At 57.7% G+C, this 15331-nt stretch overlaps 1 protein-coding gene across 1 annotated transcript in view; it reads left to right on the top strand.

Moving 5' to 3' along the window:
- SND1 (staphylococcal nuclease and tudor domain containing 1) overlaps positions 1-10849 on the top strand; it is a 182837-nt gene extending 171988 nt beyond the window's left edge. The window contains exons 20-24 of the mRNA XM_053253263.1: positions 7937-8006; positions 9406-9519; positions 10030-10233; positions 10354-10398; positions 10533-10849. Of these exons, the coding sequence (XP_053109238.1) occupies positions 7937-8006; positions 9406-9519; positions 10030-10233; positions 10354-10398; positions 10533-10598 (499 nt within the window). The 3' untranslated portion in view covers positions 10599-10849. The remainder of the gene's footprint in view (positions 1-7936; positions 8007-9405; positions 9520-10029; positions 10234-10353; positions 10399-10532) is intronic.
- Positions 10850-15331: the final 4482 nt, after the last annotated feature.

Raw genomic sequence — 15331 nt, 5'->3', positions numbered from 1 at the left:
CTTCCCCAGCTGGTGTGATTGCCAGTGCTGCCTCTTGCCCTCCCAGCGTGGCCCCAAGTGCGCTCCTCTACCGCCTTGCCGGCTCAGCGGCAACTCAGGTCTGGCTTCAGCTTGGTAAAGGAGGGAGGAGCATGCCTGGGGCCGTGCCGGGAGGGTGAGCGGCAGTGAGTGGCGGCTGTGCTGGCCAGGCAAGGAGCTTGTCAGCTCTCTCACCGCCCCTGCCCAGCCACCCCTTACCACTGAGAACCCGTTCGCCCGAACCGGGCCTGGTTCGGTTTGGTCTGCGATTGAACCTCCCAACCGGCCCTGGTTCAAGGCAAAGTGGTTTGCAATGAACCGTCCGTGCACACCCCTCCTGAGAGGAAAGGGCTCTCTTTGAGTCCCTCAGTCGCCCACTGCTGGAGTCAAGGAGTCTGCCCTTCCCTTTTCTCTGCTTCGCCTTCTGGAGGCTACCCCCAGCCTTCAGGGCACTTTCCTTTGGCGTGGCTCACAGGCATGGGCTTAGCTTTTGCTCACCACCCAGCCAAGAAGAGCTGGAGTCCAGGAGGTGCTTCTCCCCAAATGCAGCTGGCCTGAGCCCCCACCCCCCACAGCATGTGGCTGGGCTTGTTTGTGCATGCTGCATGGAGCAAATTCCCCACTGCTCTCCGTCTCAGCAACCTTCAGCCTCCCAGGTCTGCTCCTGCCCAGGGGCTCAGCATCCTGACAGTCCTGCAGAGACTCACCCCACCTCTGCCCAGTGGCTCCATTTCAAGCTTGATGGTGCCTGAGATTCCTGCCCGGGATTTATGTGATGCTTGATGGTAAATGGGTGGGAACAGACCTCTTCTCCCCCAGTGTCGGAGGGTATCCATTTATATGGGTTGTCACACCTACATACTCCCAGCAGACAGGATCTCATGATGCAGTCTGTGCCTCGGGTCAGGACCCTCCCAGTTTTGATCCTGTCTGGCTCCCGGGCACAGGTTCTGCAAAGAGCTCCAGTGTTTCTCTGCCTATCAATATGCTTACCTCGTCTTTTTACTTTGGATTCTCTTCTCACATGCCTCCTCCTTCCTCCTCTTAGCCTTTTACACCAGCAAACCTTTTAAAGTGTGTGTGTGTGTGTGTGTGTGTGTGTGTGTGTGTGACCTTTTCTTGAACCTTTCCCCTCTCTACCTCTTGTTCTGGCTTTTCCTTCTCAACACACTATGCAGCGCACCAGCATCGGATTCCTTGTCCGAACTTCCTGAGGCTACCAGGGAAGCCCTTCATTGCCGGGCCTTGCAGTGTGGTCAACAGCGTGACCGCAACCATACAACCCAGAAGCACACACATGGTGCCTTGCCCAGAAAACAAGATGGCGGCTGCCACAACAAGTGGACCTGCTCTGCTGCGGTGTATCCAAGGAGGCTCTGTTGCTACCCGGTTGCATCGAGGAGGTGGAGGAGGACCCAGCATCAGCTGAATTGCCGCCTCAACCGGGCTCTTCTGCGCCGGCCCCAGCCGCGATAGTTGTAACGGCAAGATGTCTCAGCTTTGGCGGGGGCTGCCAACAGCCTTTACGCGGCTACTCTGCAAAAGCCTCTTGATGCACTCCTGGATCTGCCCAGCTCTTTGGAGCAAGGGGATCATGGGATCTGCTGGAAATGAGGGTGTGGGGACAGTCTCTGGAGGACGTTCAGACTCCCCATCCTCCAACTACAGGGAAGCTGGGCACCCAGACGGAAATCTTGAGTACCTCTCTCCCCACCAGACCCCGCTGCGCGCCTGCAGCACCACTGTTGCTTACTCCTCAGACCCAGGGTGCGGCTGTACCGGATGAGTCTTCACCTGTCCCCCATCCCCAGTGGAGAGAAATGACCTCCTGACTTACCCCAAAGGACAATAGATTTAGGGAGAGGGAGGCCTCAGTACCAGTAGCACCTGTCCTTCCACAGCAGTCTGCCTTACCAATCACACCAGCCCTGCCAGGTGAGCCTGCCAACTTGCTACCAGCGGCTCTCCCATTGTTACTAACAGGCCACCTCACAGTAGGAGGGAAAGTTCTCAGTCACTGGTATTATAAAGTCCTGCACACGCGGCCATAACAGCATGTGAGCATGTGATCCTGCCCAGATCAGCAGCAAGGAGACACCGCCCTCGAGCTAGGTCCTCTGACAGTTACTCTCTCTTGCGCTCTCTAGATCCCCATGATCACGCTAGGGGCTCTAGATGCAAGCAGAGAAATAGATCGCCTATCCTACTCTCAGAGGTGGATTCGCCCTCACCTGCCCCCCGCCGGCCCAATGGGGCTCAGAGTGCTCACCAGGTCTATTTCAGTCCAATCTTTAACAGGGGGGCCTCACAGCCTCTGGTTACTGAGGAACTACCTCCTCACAGACCACTCAGTCAAAACCCTCCAAGGCTCAACTTCTCAGTTTTATTATTTATTTATGTATCAGATTTGTACACCACCCCAAACTTCCGTCTCTGGGCAGTTAACAATAGTTTTGCCAGATAACGCCGGTTCTCACCATTCAGGCTCAGGCAGGTACCAATCACCTGTCACTCATCATAATGTCCTCTGAATCTGAAGTCCAAGGGCCACCATCCAACAAGGGGGAAGGCAAATGGTCAACAGAGGATGACAACAAATCAGCCAAACTGGCTCCTAGATTATTTAAACATGAGGATCTTGAGATATTGTTGGCAAAGGTGTGTTAAACTCTCCAAACTAACCCCGGGACAAGGGGCACACCTAAAACCCACCCCACAGCAACTGAGGTCTTCCCCTCTTAAGCATCTTCTCAATCAAAGCCGGTCATTCCTTTTCCACCCTTGATTAGGAAGGTCCTGAAGGACAAATGGGACTCCCCACCATCAGCCAGGAGTCTAGGCTCTGCCTAAGCATTTCTACAACCACCCCCCTTCCCCACCGACATCATAGCCAAACTCTCCGTCCCTCTGGTAGATGCCCCGGTGGCTTCTCTGGTTTCAGGCTCAGTCTTGGCAAAAGAGGGAGAAGAATGCCTCAAATTCCCCGAGGAGAGGAAATGTGACCATCTATTCTATAAATCTCACAAGGCTGCCACCCTCTCCATTAGGGCTTCAGCTGCTACTTCCATCTTCATGAGTGCTCTGTTTGATGGACAAAAGAGCTTGTAAAGGAGCTACCAGAGGGCCATACTAAACAAGCAAGGGCTAAACAAGCTGACAAAAGCTGCTGCCTTTTTGGTGGACACCAGTTTGAACAGCATGCAGTTTTCAGCCAGGGTCTTAGCCTCCAATGTGGTCATGCAAAACAGTCTCTGGCTTAAGGCATGGAATGTTGATTCCAAATCAAAAGATTAGCCTGCCTTTAAAGGTTCAAAATTGCTTGGAGACTCCTTGGACCCCATCCTGGTAGAGACCCACGCGAAAAAGAAAGTCATGTGAACTACTAAAAGGGACAACAGAAGGATGTTTAGACCTCCCCAGTCTAATTTTCATACCAACAGAAGCGTCTTTCCTCACAGCAGAGATAGCCAGACGTCTAGAACAGCATGGTGTCCCTCCTGGAACATCAGACCGAGACAGTAGTTCCGTCCAGGGTGGCCCAACTTCAGAGCCTCACAGTTCCCCAGGAACACCAACAAGAAGGCTCAACAGCAATCACTACAATACCCCTCCTGTGGGAAGCCATTTCACTCACTTCCTTTCAGCTTGGTAAGGGTCAATCCAAGACCAGTGGATGCTTTCCACTATCCAAGGTGGGTATTCCCTAGATTTTTCGGCCTTTCCAACAGATGATTTCAGGATAACCCTAACCCTTCTCCAAACAAACCAGCAACCATCACCTCATGAATCTGGCTATTCGACACCCTATAGATGCATGCAGTGGCGTAGCAAGACCCTCGGGGGCCAGGGGACAAAATCTGGGCAGGGCCAGGGCCCCCCCGATGGTGCGCGCAAAGCACATGTGTGCCCAGTGCCCTAAGCCATGCCCCCTGTGCCTGACGTCAGATGCAAGGGGTGGAGCAACCAACATCTCCCCATCATTGCCCCACCTCCTCCTTGGCCACCATTGCCCCACTGCCACTTCTAAGCTTGGCCTCTGGGGGTAGGGTTTGAGCCAAGCAGGGCAGGCCACCCCCTGTGGCGGTGGTGGGAGCTGTGGCTGGCGGGCTTCTCCGGCCGGTCTGCACACCACAGTTCGAATATGAATGTTTCATGCCCATGACATCATAGGCATGTGGTGTCCATAGTTGAACTGCACCTGCCGCCACCCCAGGGGTGGTGACCTGCCTCACTAGGCTCACCCCCCGACCCCACCCCGGAGGCCAACATATAAGAAATAGCGGCAGAGCAGGGGTGGCAGCAGCAGGGCAGCCTACTTGGGGGGGCCCTGAGCCTCTGGGCCCCGGAACATTTGTTCCTGCTTATCTAATCGATGCTATGCCATAGAGTCAGTACCTTCAACATATATATGTCTAGGTGTCTATTCTCTTCTATTTCTGGTACCCAAAAAACACAGTTCCTGGAGGGCGGTGTCAGACCTCAAACAACTGAACAAATTTATCCAGAAGTGCAAATTTAGAATGGAGACCTTGCCTCCCCACGCATCTTTGGTTCCTGCACTTCTCCTATGTGAACCAGCACTTCCAGTATTGAGCTCTACCTTTCAGCCTGTATTCGGCACCCAGGATGTTCACAAAGGTGATAGTCTCACTAGTAGCATACATGAGAGTCCAGGGACTACATGTGTACCCATACCTGGACAATATCCTTATCAGATCTCCATCTCTACAGAAAGCAGAATCTAACATACAACTGACCATCTCCATATTCGAGAACCACAGCTTCCTAAGAAATCTCTTGAAAAGTTCTGTCATGTCCTCGCAGAAGGTAGAGTACCTCGGGGTGACCATAGTTACGACCCATGGGATTGTGACCCTCTCACAAGCATGCAAGGACAACACATACAACAGACTCAGCTGCATCCGGTAGCGGACCTCATGACACTACCCCAACTGCTCAGATGCATGATCTCCTGCCTGGATACAGTTCCGTGCTTACGGTGGCATTCCAGACCTCTCCATTGATTCCTTCTGCCTCATCAAGATCACATTATGGCATGCTTTTTAAAGTGGCGATTCTCTTGTATTTAGCAGCGGGAGAGCAACTGGCCCGATCCATCTCTAGCACAGCATCCCTCCCGTGGCTGGTGGTGGTGTCTATCTTATGTTTCCTTTTTAGATCGTGAGCTCTTTGTTGTCAGGGGGCCATTTTCTTTGTTTGTTTCTATGTAAACTGGAACTTTGGTTGAAAAGTGATATATAATTATTATTGTATGCACAAGAACTTCAATTTGCCGACCTGCCTTCAGGCCAATCTCAGATGGTGGGCATCACCTGCAGTCCATTGGGGAATCTATCTCAAAGAACCAAAGTGACTACAAGTCATTACAGATGTCAGCATCCTGGATTGTGCCACACACTGAAACAACTTGATTGCCCAGGACACATGGTCCATCCAGGAATCTTCCCACAGCATAAACTGGCGGGAACTTGGAGCAATCCATTTGGCTCTTCTCCGGTTCCAAGAGAGAGTGAAAGGCTGCCATATTCTGATCAGGATGGACAGTGTGGCAGCCCAAGTACATATCCACAGGCAGGGTGGCACCCATTCCCTCTCCCTGGCGACGGAAACGAACAGGCTGTTCCACTGGGCAGAGTCACATCTGGCCTTCATCACGGAAGAACACCTTCACGGCATGGACAGCGTGGAAGCCAACTGGTTGAGCCAGCATCACATAGACCAGGCAGAGTGGCCACTGCACCCAGAGGTATTCCCTCAGATGCCTAGCAGGCTCGATCTGCCAGTTCTGGATCTCTGCATGCTGCCCACCAATCACCAGGCACCACTCTTCTTCAGCCACTGCCATTGTCCTCAGGCAGAGCGAGTCGGTGCGCTGACATCCCCGTGGCCCAGGGGTCTCCTGTATGCCTTCTCCCTGTTTGCCCTCCTGCCATGAGTCATACAGAAGTTCAGAGGAGAAAAGAACAGTCTGCTCTTGGCGGCTCCCTTTGGCCCAGAAGGCCTCAGTTTTCTCATCTCTGGACCTGACAAGCAGACCACCACGGCTTCTTCCAGCCTGCCCAGACCACCACACACAGGACCCCTTGTGCGGGAATGAGGCCTAGACTTCTTGGCTTTTGTAAATTGAATTGATATTCCCAAACCTCTTTGTGTTGTAAATAAGCCCTTGTAAAATTGTATTAATTAGCTGGACCAGCACAGAGCATCTGCACGCTAGTTCTCCCTGCCTCTTTCCCTTGTAATTTTTGGCGAGATCCGTGTCTCATGTCAGCAGCAGGGTGCATCCTCCACACGTGGTGGCAAAGCGGTGGGATCGGCAGCTCTTCTACCACAGCCCTTGTGGCTGTGTCTCCACGCCTGGCGGCTGCACGCATGCTCCTGGCATCCAGGGGCTCCTGCCCCAGCCAGTCTACTGTGCGTACTTAGCAGAGGACCTAGACGGCCTCCTTACGATGGGCCGATAAGCACAAATTCCAGCCACTGAAGGTCTCTGTCCCACATCATCTGGCCCAGTACTCTGCGGTGGCCGGCATTAGCACTTTCCTCGTTGACCTTGAGGCCCTCTTCCAAGATTTCACTTGCCTCCCATCAAGTGGTTTCTAAAAGGGGCTTCCAACCTGACACCACAACCTTGGCACAGATTCCCAACTGGGGGTCTGAATCAAGTCCTCAGTGTACTCACTAAAGCCCGATTCAAACCCCTCTCCTCGACAGCTCTTAAACGTTTATCTTTCAAAGTATTATTCTGGGTGTCAATTCTATCTGCCTGCAGGTCTTGGAGTTGTGGGTTCTTTCAGTGAGCAAACATCTCTACATTTTCCAGCCGGATTCTGCGGTGCTCAGACCAGACCCCACGTTTTGCCCAAAGGTTAATTCTGCTTTTCACAGGGACCAGGACATTATGCTGCCCTCCTTTCATCTGGCGCCCAAGCACCCTAAAGAAAAGATATGGCATATCTTGGCTGTTGGCTGGATGCTCAAAATGTACCTACACCACACCAAGGTCAGATGGATGCCTTGTTCATGTCTTTCCACCCAGCGGCTGTCAGGGCTAAGCCCTCCCAAGCCACCTGCATTTCCTTTGCGTATGAGTCTCTGCATCTTCGACCTCCTCTCCGTATCACAGCACACTCCACATGGAATGCAGCCACGTCAGCGGCCTTTTCAGCCCATTTCCCCGTGTCAGAGATCTGCAGGGCCGCCACCTGGTCCTCGGTACCACCATTTGTCAAACACTCTAAGCTCCACGTTCGTCATTCAGCACAAGCAGCCTTTGGCCGCACGGCTCTACAGCCAACAGATTCCATGTAGGCACTATCTCTTTCTCTGTCCTTTTTCTGCATAAACCTCTTCCCTCCCTGACAACTACTGCTTTGGTATGTCCCGTATAAATGGATACCCTCCTACACTGGGGGGGAAAGAAACGTTGGTAGACTTACCGTGAAGGTTCTTTCTCCCCAGTGCACAGAGGGTATCCCTCCCACCCTAGGTTTATGGGTGCGGTGGCTTATGAATCTATGGCTAATGGTTATGGCTAATTTGCTCCTTCCTAGTCCATTTTTTGGGGAGGAAAATCTTCTTCCTTTTTCACAGTTTGCATGTTAATGCTGTTCTTGTTATCTAGTATTCTTTGATCATTGTTCTATTGCCTATTCCTTGTTTATCTTCTGTTTTCTGCTGGAGCCTGTGCCAATCTAGTTGCTAGATGATCTCGAAACTGGGAGGGTCCTGACCCAAGACCCCATGATGGGACTCCTCAGATTGCATCGTCAGATCCTGTCTCCTGGGAGCATGTAGACGGGACAGCCCGTAGAAATGGATCCCCTCCGTACACTGGGGAGGAAGAACCTTCACAGGAAGGCTACCCATGCTCCTATTCTTGTCTGCTCCCTTCCAGGTACCGGGCCCGTGTGGAGAAGGTTGAGTCTCCAGCCAAAGTTCACGTCTTCTACATTGACTATGGCAACGTGAGTGTGGCTTCTGAGGCCAAGGGGAGGGCACATTGGCACCCGTGGCCCTGGACATGCCCCTCCCCCGTGCCTTATTGTGGGCCCTCAGTCTGCCTGCCTGCCTGCCCTCCTGCTCCTCCATGGTCAGAGGGTTCTGAGCATGAAGCACATGCCTCCGGAGCAAGGGGGCCAGCCGTGTGCGGAGTCCCTTGCCCCAGCCAGCCGGTTCTGTGGTGGTGCCTGCTTCGGCTGCGGGGAGCCTGGCATGGGTTTGCTTCTTGGGGGGAGGGGGCAGGCATGCACTCATCATGGTGGGGGGATGTCTCAGGCCTGCCTGGGGGGGCACACATGTGCACTTGGTGGCTACACTTAAGAGTGTTGTAGTGCAGAACTTGGTGCCTGCAAAATTCTGAGTCCAAGGACTCTCACTAGAAACCAAAGAGACACAGCAAGTTCCTGGCCCTCATGGGTGCTCTGCTCAGCCTGAAAGCAGGAGGTCTCTGTGCTGACGGGCATGTGGATGCCGGCAGAACTTCCCCCCCCGCCCGCTGCACATGTCCACCTCTGTATTTATTGTGCAGAAGCCTGGTGGGCCACTATGTGAAACAGGATGCTGGACTAGATGGGCTTCCTTGAGCGGCCTGACCCAGCAGGGCTGTTCTTAGGTTCTTAAGCTACGCTTCCTCCGAGAGGACAGAGGAGTCCCACATGGCTTGGCAGGCCATGAAAGGCAGCAAGTTGTTGACTGCAGGTGCCCCGAACCCCCCCCCAGCCCCTGGTCCCTGCTTAGCCCAGGGCACCCCACATCCACCTCCTTGGCGGCTGCCCCGATCGCCAGCCCTGCAGGCCAGCCAGACGTGGCGCTGGAGCTCCTTCCCAGCAGAGGGGGCGGGGGGGTGGCCCTCTGGGTGTTGCCAGGGAGAGGAGCCAGACTGCCACATGCACTCCACTCCACCCAGCTAGCAGTGAGCATTGCTTCCTGGGGACTTGGGCCCCAGTGGGTGGCCGCACAGACAACACCCCTGGAACTCACTGGCACTGGCGGTGCTTGCTTGCAGCTGCCTATGACCAGGAGCCAGAGGGCTGAGTGAGGAGCTCTGTGGGACAGAAGCGCCCCCACCTCTTCCCACCGGCCCCTAAGATTTCCCAGGCCTGGCCCGAGAGCGCACTGCCAAGCAGAACTCACAGCCATGAGGGCTGGGAACTTGGGGCTGGCGGTGGTTTTGAACGCAAGCTGAGATTCTCGGGAGCTGAACCCTCTGCTCCCTCCCACGCCGGCGTTCCTTCTGCACTCGGGCCACGTCCTCACTGTCCTGGGCATCACCTGGCTGGAGCCAGCCCCTCCGCAGCTGTGTGTGTGTGTATGGGGGGGGGGCACACCTCCCTCTGCTACCCCTCTGATTCCCCCACCCTGCAGAAGGAGACGCTGCCCTCCACCCGGCTGGCCGCCCTGCCGCCTGCATTCAGCACCCGCATCCTGCCCGCACAAGCCACCGAGTACAAGTTTGCCTTCATCCAGGTGCCCCAGGATGTAAGTGGCCGGGGGAGGGGCGCTGCGGGGGCCGGGGGGGGAGAGGCTTGGAGCCACAGGCCGGATCCAGGCCACAGGGTGGGGGAGGGGTGCGTGGGCAGGGCAGTTCCCTCTGCCCCAGAGCCGACCCACTTCCCCCTGCTTGGGAAAGAAAAGAGCCAGTGGAATGCCGCAGCTGGGGGGGGGGCTCCAGTCCTGCTTCGGCCTGGGGGGCAGCCTTGTTGCTCTTAGGCAAGAGGTGCCCCGCGTGGGCATGTGGAGAGGATGGGCAGGGAGGAGAAGGGAATCCTGGCCAGAGTGTGGAACTCACTGCCACAGGGTCCGGAGAGGTCCACCAGCTCAGATGGCTTTGAAAAGGATCTAGAGGTCGCCTGAAGCCCGCCCACCGTGATCGCTAAGCAGACCCTCCACGGGGCAGTCTACCCCTGAGGCCCGGACGCTGGGGTCTCCTTGGGGGGGTGGGTAACCCTAACCCTGGCGGGTTCCTAACCCTAACCCTAACCCTGGCAGGAGGAGGCCCGGGCGGACGCCGTGGACAGTGTGGTGCGGGACATCCAGAACACCCAGTGCCTGCTGAACAGGGAGCACGCCGGCCCCAGCTGCCCCCACGTCACGCTGCAGTTTGCCGACTCCAAGGTCGACGTGGGGCTGGGGCTGGTCAAGGAGGGGCTGGTCATGGTGGAGCCCCGCAAGGAGAAGCAGTTCCAGAAAGTGGTGAGCCCGGCCACTGGCCCACTGCAGGCCCCCTGGGAGTTGCGCGGGGGGGGGCAGGGGGCGGGCGGAGGGCGGGCTGGGCCCCAAGCGGGCTGTGATGCTGCTGCCTCTTCCCTGCAGATCACGGAATATCTGAACGCCCAGGAGGCCGCCAAGAGCGCCCGGGTGAGTCCGCAGCCCTCTTGGGCGTCTCTGGGGGGGGGGCGTGGAAGTGGCGGGGCTGGCGGGTGGGGAGTGTCCTCCGTCCGGGGGGGGGAGCCAGCCGCCTCCCTGCTCACTGCTTTCTCTGCTCCCCACAGTTGAACTTGTGGCGCTACGGAGACTTCCGCGCTGATGATGCCGACGAGTTTGGCTACAGCCGCTGAATGGCAAGCCGGCCAGCCCCTCGCCCCCCCCCCGGCCTCCGCCTGCAGCTGAAGATGGAGCAGGCCTCAGCTTGACTTCCTGGTCTGAGCAGGGGGGGCAGTCCTGACATGCGGTGCCGGGGGGGGCCCCTCTGGCTCTCCTTCCTCTCTGCGGCTCCCGTCAGCCAAGCCTCCCCCCCTTCCTTCCAGGCAAGCCAGGAGGGCGGGGGGGTGGGGGGTGCTGGTGGTGACACATGTGACGCTTGGGAAGTAAATAAAGGTAGTCCGAAGCCAGGCCGGACTGGGCTGTGTGTGTGGGGGGCATCTTCCCTGGCATGCAGAGCCGCGTGGACTAAGGCCTCCCTCCCTCCCTCCCGCCCCGCCCCGCCCCGCGTTCTGCTTTGACCACGACGGCTCTTCAAACAGCCACTTCTCCCTGACCCCCAACACAGGCCACAGCCAGAGAGCCAGCCGTGCCAGGGACAGGCGGGGCAAGGAGGAGGTCTCTGTCCGTGGCGAGAGCACCACAGCAGAACGGAGCCAGGAAGGGGCCCAGGTCCGGTGCTCCACTGGAGAAGAGCAAGCCCTTTTCGCCAAGCGGGGCCCGAGAGCAGTCAGTGGGCTGGGCACAGGGGCTGGGCACCAGACCAGGACTGGGGCATGGGCTCAAAGGGCAAAAAGGGCAGGAGAGCGAGGCAGAGACGTGGCACGGCTGTGGGAGTGAGCTACAGACCACCGGGCCAAGTCAAAGGCACGGGCCACGCGTCCCTTAGACCAGTGTTTCTCAAACTTTTTGGAGTCAAGGACCGCTAAATTCTTCGTGCAGAGTTTCAAGGACCGCTACATTCTTCATGCACAGTTTCCCGGACCAGCAGTTAGTAAAGGGGTTTCAAGTCTGTCTATCTGTCTATCTATCAGACTTCTGTACTGCCCAAAACTTGCATCTCTGGGCAGTTTAGAATGAAAATAATATAAGCATTAAAATAATTAAATTTGGAATCTTTTGCAAACATGGAATATTAGGGGTTCTTAACCTTGGGTCTCTCAGTTAAACTCCCATAACCCCCAACAACAATGGCATTTGGCCATTATGGCTGGGGATTATGGGAGTAGAAGTCCACCAACGTCTGGGTACCCAAGGTTGAGAACCCCTGAATCAAAAGCCTGGGTGAACAAATTTGTCTCCAGTATGTCTGGAGTGGAGGTGCTTGTGATTACTCAATGGAGAGGGGATGTTGGGCCATTAGAAAAATTCAAAAGCTACATGGGGCCAATGAAAACAACATACAAGCAAGCCCCACTGATGCAAGAGGGAAACAGTGTTCCCTCTCAAGGCGCCTTGATCACAACAGGCAGCTGGGTTTCAATCAACCAACCTTTGGCTGCAAACAATGAGCATGCAAGAACCAGCAGCCCTTCAAGTGGCGCCCACTGCCATACTTTTTCCTCCATGCCCCTGCACCGCATACAGTTTGAAGCTGTAAAGATAGGGAATAAGATAGCTGTAGGAAGATCTCAGCAGCACGTGGAGGCAAGGCACAAGAAGGGTCCCATGCCTCCGTGATACTCTTCCTCTTCCGTGCCATGTGTAAAATTGAGGAAGTGAGTGCCTTGATTTCAGTTGGGGGGGGGGGGTTGACTCCCAGTCAGGGACCGGCACTCAACCCTTCGGGGACCGGCAGCGGTCCATGGACCGGTGGTTGAGAAACACTGCCTTAGACAGATCACCAAACGTTCAAGAGGGACTTCAGCTCTCCTGGCGTCTCCTGGCTGCAAGGCCAATTTGGACCCGAGTGGTGGCGGTCTAAGAAGCAGCTTCATCCTGTGAAAAGCAGAAGGTGGCAGGAGGAAGGAGGAGGTCAGCTACTCTGGCCGTAGGCCCTGCCCAAAGACGTGACAGTGCGGGAGGGGGGACCCTGGAGGAAGGTGGCCATCATGCCATCTTGGAATCCAGGATATCATGGGAAGGGGAAACGGCCGGAAGGCAGACGGGTACCCTGGGCTGCAAGTAAGCGGACTTCAGTGAATGCAGAGGAAAACTAGACAGGATCCCATGGCTAGAAATCCTGATGGGGGGAAGCATCGAAGAGCGATGCAAGATTCTGAAGCCACGGCCACAAAACCGAAGGGGGGTGTCCACGACAAGAGGCAGAGCAGGCAGGGGCCTGGGGAGCTGACCGCCATCTTCAAATCTCCGAAGGGCTGCCTGCCACACGAAGGAGGGCCAGACCTCCTCTCTGATGCGCCGGAGGGCCAGAACCAAGGGGTCGGCATGGCCAGGAAGCCGAGGGAGACGGCAGGCAGGAAGAACGCCTTCCTTGCAAGAGCCCCCTGCAGTCACGAGGGGCTCCGCAGAGGCTGGGCAGCCCTCCGGCCAGGGCCACCAAGTGGCTGAAGCCAGCGCCGGCCTCGGAGGAGTGCTTTGAGGGCCGCCTCGGCCCCTACACTATGGTGTGCCAGGCCCCTCCCTCCTCCCCAGGCCAGGCCCTTGCTAGCCCCGCCCCTCCTCCGTGGGCACCCCTTTCTCCTTCAGAACGGCCTGGCCTGGCCACTTGCTCCCCCCACCTCACCATGAACTTGACTTCCGTCTGAAAGAACAAGCCCTCTCGGGTGGCCCAAGGAAGGGCTGTTGGGCACACAACCCACTTGCGGGGCGGACTCCTCTCTTTGGATGAGGAGTGAATGGAGGGCCACATGCACAATTGGGCCTTTGTAGGCATCGCCAGGCCACACACCCCCCCACACGGGCTGGTTCTGCACATGCTGAGGGGGGCGGCCGTGGGGGGAGCAGCCCTGCAGAGGAGGCCTGGCCTGCAGCTGCCTTCGGCTCCCTCCTCCAGCTCCAGTTCTGACCCACCTCCCCAGATCCGTGTCTTTCCTTCTCAAGCACCAGGGCGGGTGTGTCTTGCCCCGTGCCAAGGCCAGCCTTCCGCCAAAGGGAAAGAAACCTGGCAAAGGGGGCCGGGAGGGATCTCTTCCGGGCTGCAGCGCAGATTCCAGGCTGCCCTTCGTGGCCGTGGCCTCCCTCTGTCCGGCCAGCCTGTCTCTCTGCCCTCCGTCCCCTGGGACTCTGCTCCCCGCCCCGCCCGCTGAGGGCTGCCGGAGAGGCCTTGCACAGCTCCTCGGGAGCCAGCGGGGAGCGCAAAGGCTTGCAGCTGCCCTGGGCCAAGGACCCCGTGGACGGCGGGGCTGGAGCGGGCCGGACCCCGGGACTGCTGCCGCCAGGGCTGCCCACGGGCCCAGCCAAGTGCGGGGAGGCAGCTGTGCTGCTCTCTTCGGCTGGGCGGCAGCCTCCTCTCCCCTGCCTGCCCCTCTGAGGCGGGGGTGGTCCAGACCCCCCCCCCGGGAGCCACAACAGCAGTTCAGTCCAGGCAAGAGGAGAGGACGCCGAGGGGCAGGAAGCCGGGGGGGGGGGGCGGGGAGGCCCCAGAGGCCACGGCCGGGGCCGAGGGGCTTGCCTGCCTGCCTGCTGGCCACCACACGGGAGGCCGGCTCCTGGTCGCTGTCCCTGGTGCTGCTGGGCCAAGGTCTGCCCAGAGACGAGGGCCCCAGCCCAGGTTGCTCCCACTCCTGCCCCCAGACAAGCGCCCCCCCCCCCCGGCTCCCCCTCCCCTCCCCACTGCCAGGCACCTGCTGCCTCAGGAAGAGGCCCTGTCCTCGGAGAGGAGCCCTGGTGCTGCAGGGCTGTTGCAGCCTCAGGAGCCCAACTCTGCCCCCCCCTCTGGCTTCTGCAAGCCCCCAGGTGGTTGCTCCTGCTGCTGCCGCCGCCGAAAGGCCTCTCTCCGCGGGAGAAGCCTGTGTTGGGCTGGGTGGACCAGGCAGCCACTTTGCAGCAGCAGGATGAGGCCCCTGGAGAAGGCCCCCTTGCGACTTCCTTGCCTGGTGGACAGGCACTGCCGGCTGGTGCACGGGGGGGGGGGGCTTGGGGGGGGGCCCTGGCACAGGCTCCACCCACTCATCCTTTCTGGGCCCCACCCACCCTGCGGCCTGGAGGCGGGCTGCAACCCCCCCCCCTCTGCGGCCACCTTGTACGCAGCGGCTCTTCCAAGGGTTTTGTAAATATTGTTCTAATTACAATTATTTGATCCCATTAATTATTGAAACATGCCACCCAGTGCACTGTACTGTAATTATGTTCAAATTAAATTAGCCTAGCCCTATAATTAGCACATCAATAACAACAGGCCAGGCCACCAATAGCCTCTCTGCGCTGGCACCTGATATGGCCCCCACACAGGCACGGCTGCAGCTGGAAGGTGCGCCCCCCCCGCCAGTCAGTCACTCACATCAGCCAAAGGCCCCCCCCCACATGCTCTCTTCGTGGGGGGGAGGGGGCACAACAAGGAGAGGCACCCACACACAACCCTGGATGCCAGTCAGAGCTGGCGTGGATGTGGGCTGCCACGAGGGGGGGGGCACATGCCTTGCCTTCTGGGCTGCTCGCCACGTGTGCTTTGTGTCCGGGAGCTCCCTCCCACCCCCAGGAGCCTGCTGCACACCGACCGCTCCGGCTAGCCCCCAGTTCTTCTCTGCCCCACTTTCCTAGGCAGGAAGCAACTTTTGTGTGCCTTGCAGTGGATAGAGGCAGCCAGAGATGCTTGTCACAAAGCCGCTGCCCCTGTCCTGCTCCCACCTTGTGTGACCAACTGGGGGCCACGTGATGGGCTGGGAAGTGGGTGCCAGGGCCGGGCCAGTCAGCTTTAAGGAGGCCGGCCGTGGAAAGAAGAGCCGCTGGGGAGGGAGGAGAACTGGGA

The sequence above is a fragment of the Hemicordylus capensis genome, chromosome 5 (genome assembly GCF_027244095.1).
Source record: "Hemicordylus capensis ecotype Gifberg chromosome 5, rHemCap1.1.pri, whole genome shotgun sequence".
Classification (NCBI taxonomy): Eukaryota; Metazoa; Chordata; class Lepidosauria; order Squamata; family Cordylidae; genus Hemicordylus; species Hemicordylus capensis.
Note: the sequence above shows the minus strand (reverse complement) of the source record. Positions and strands in the feature narration are given on the sequence as shown.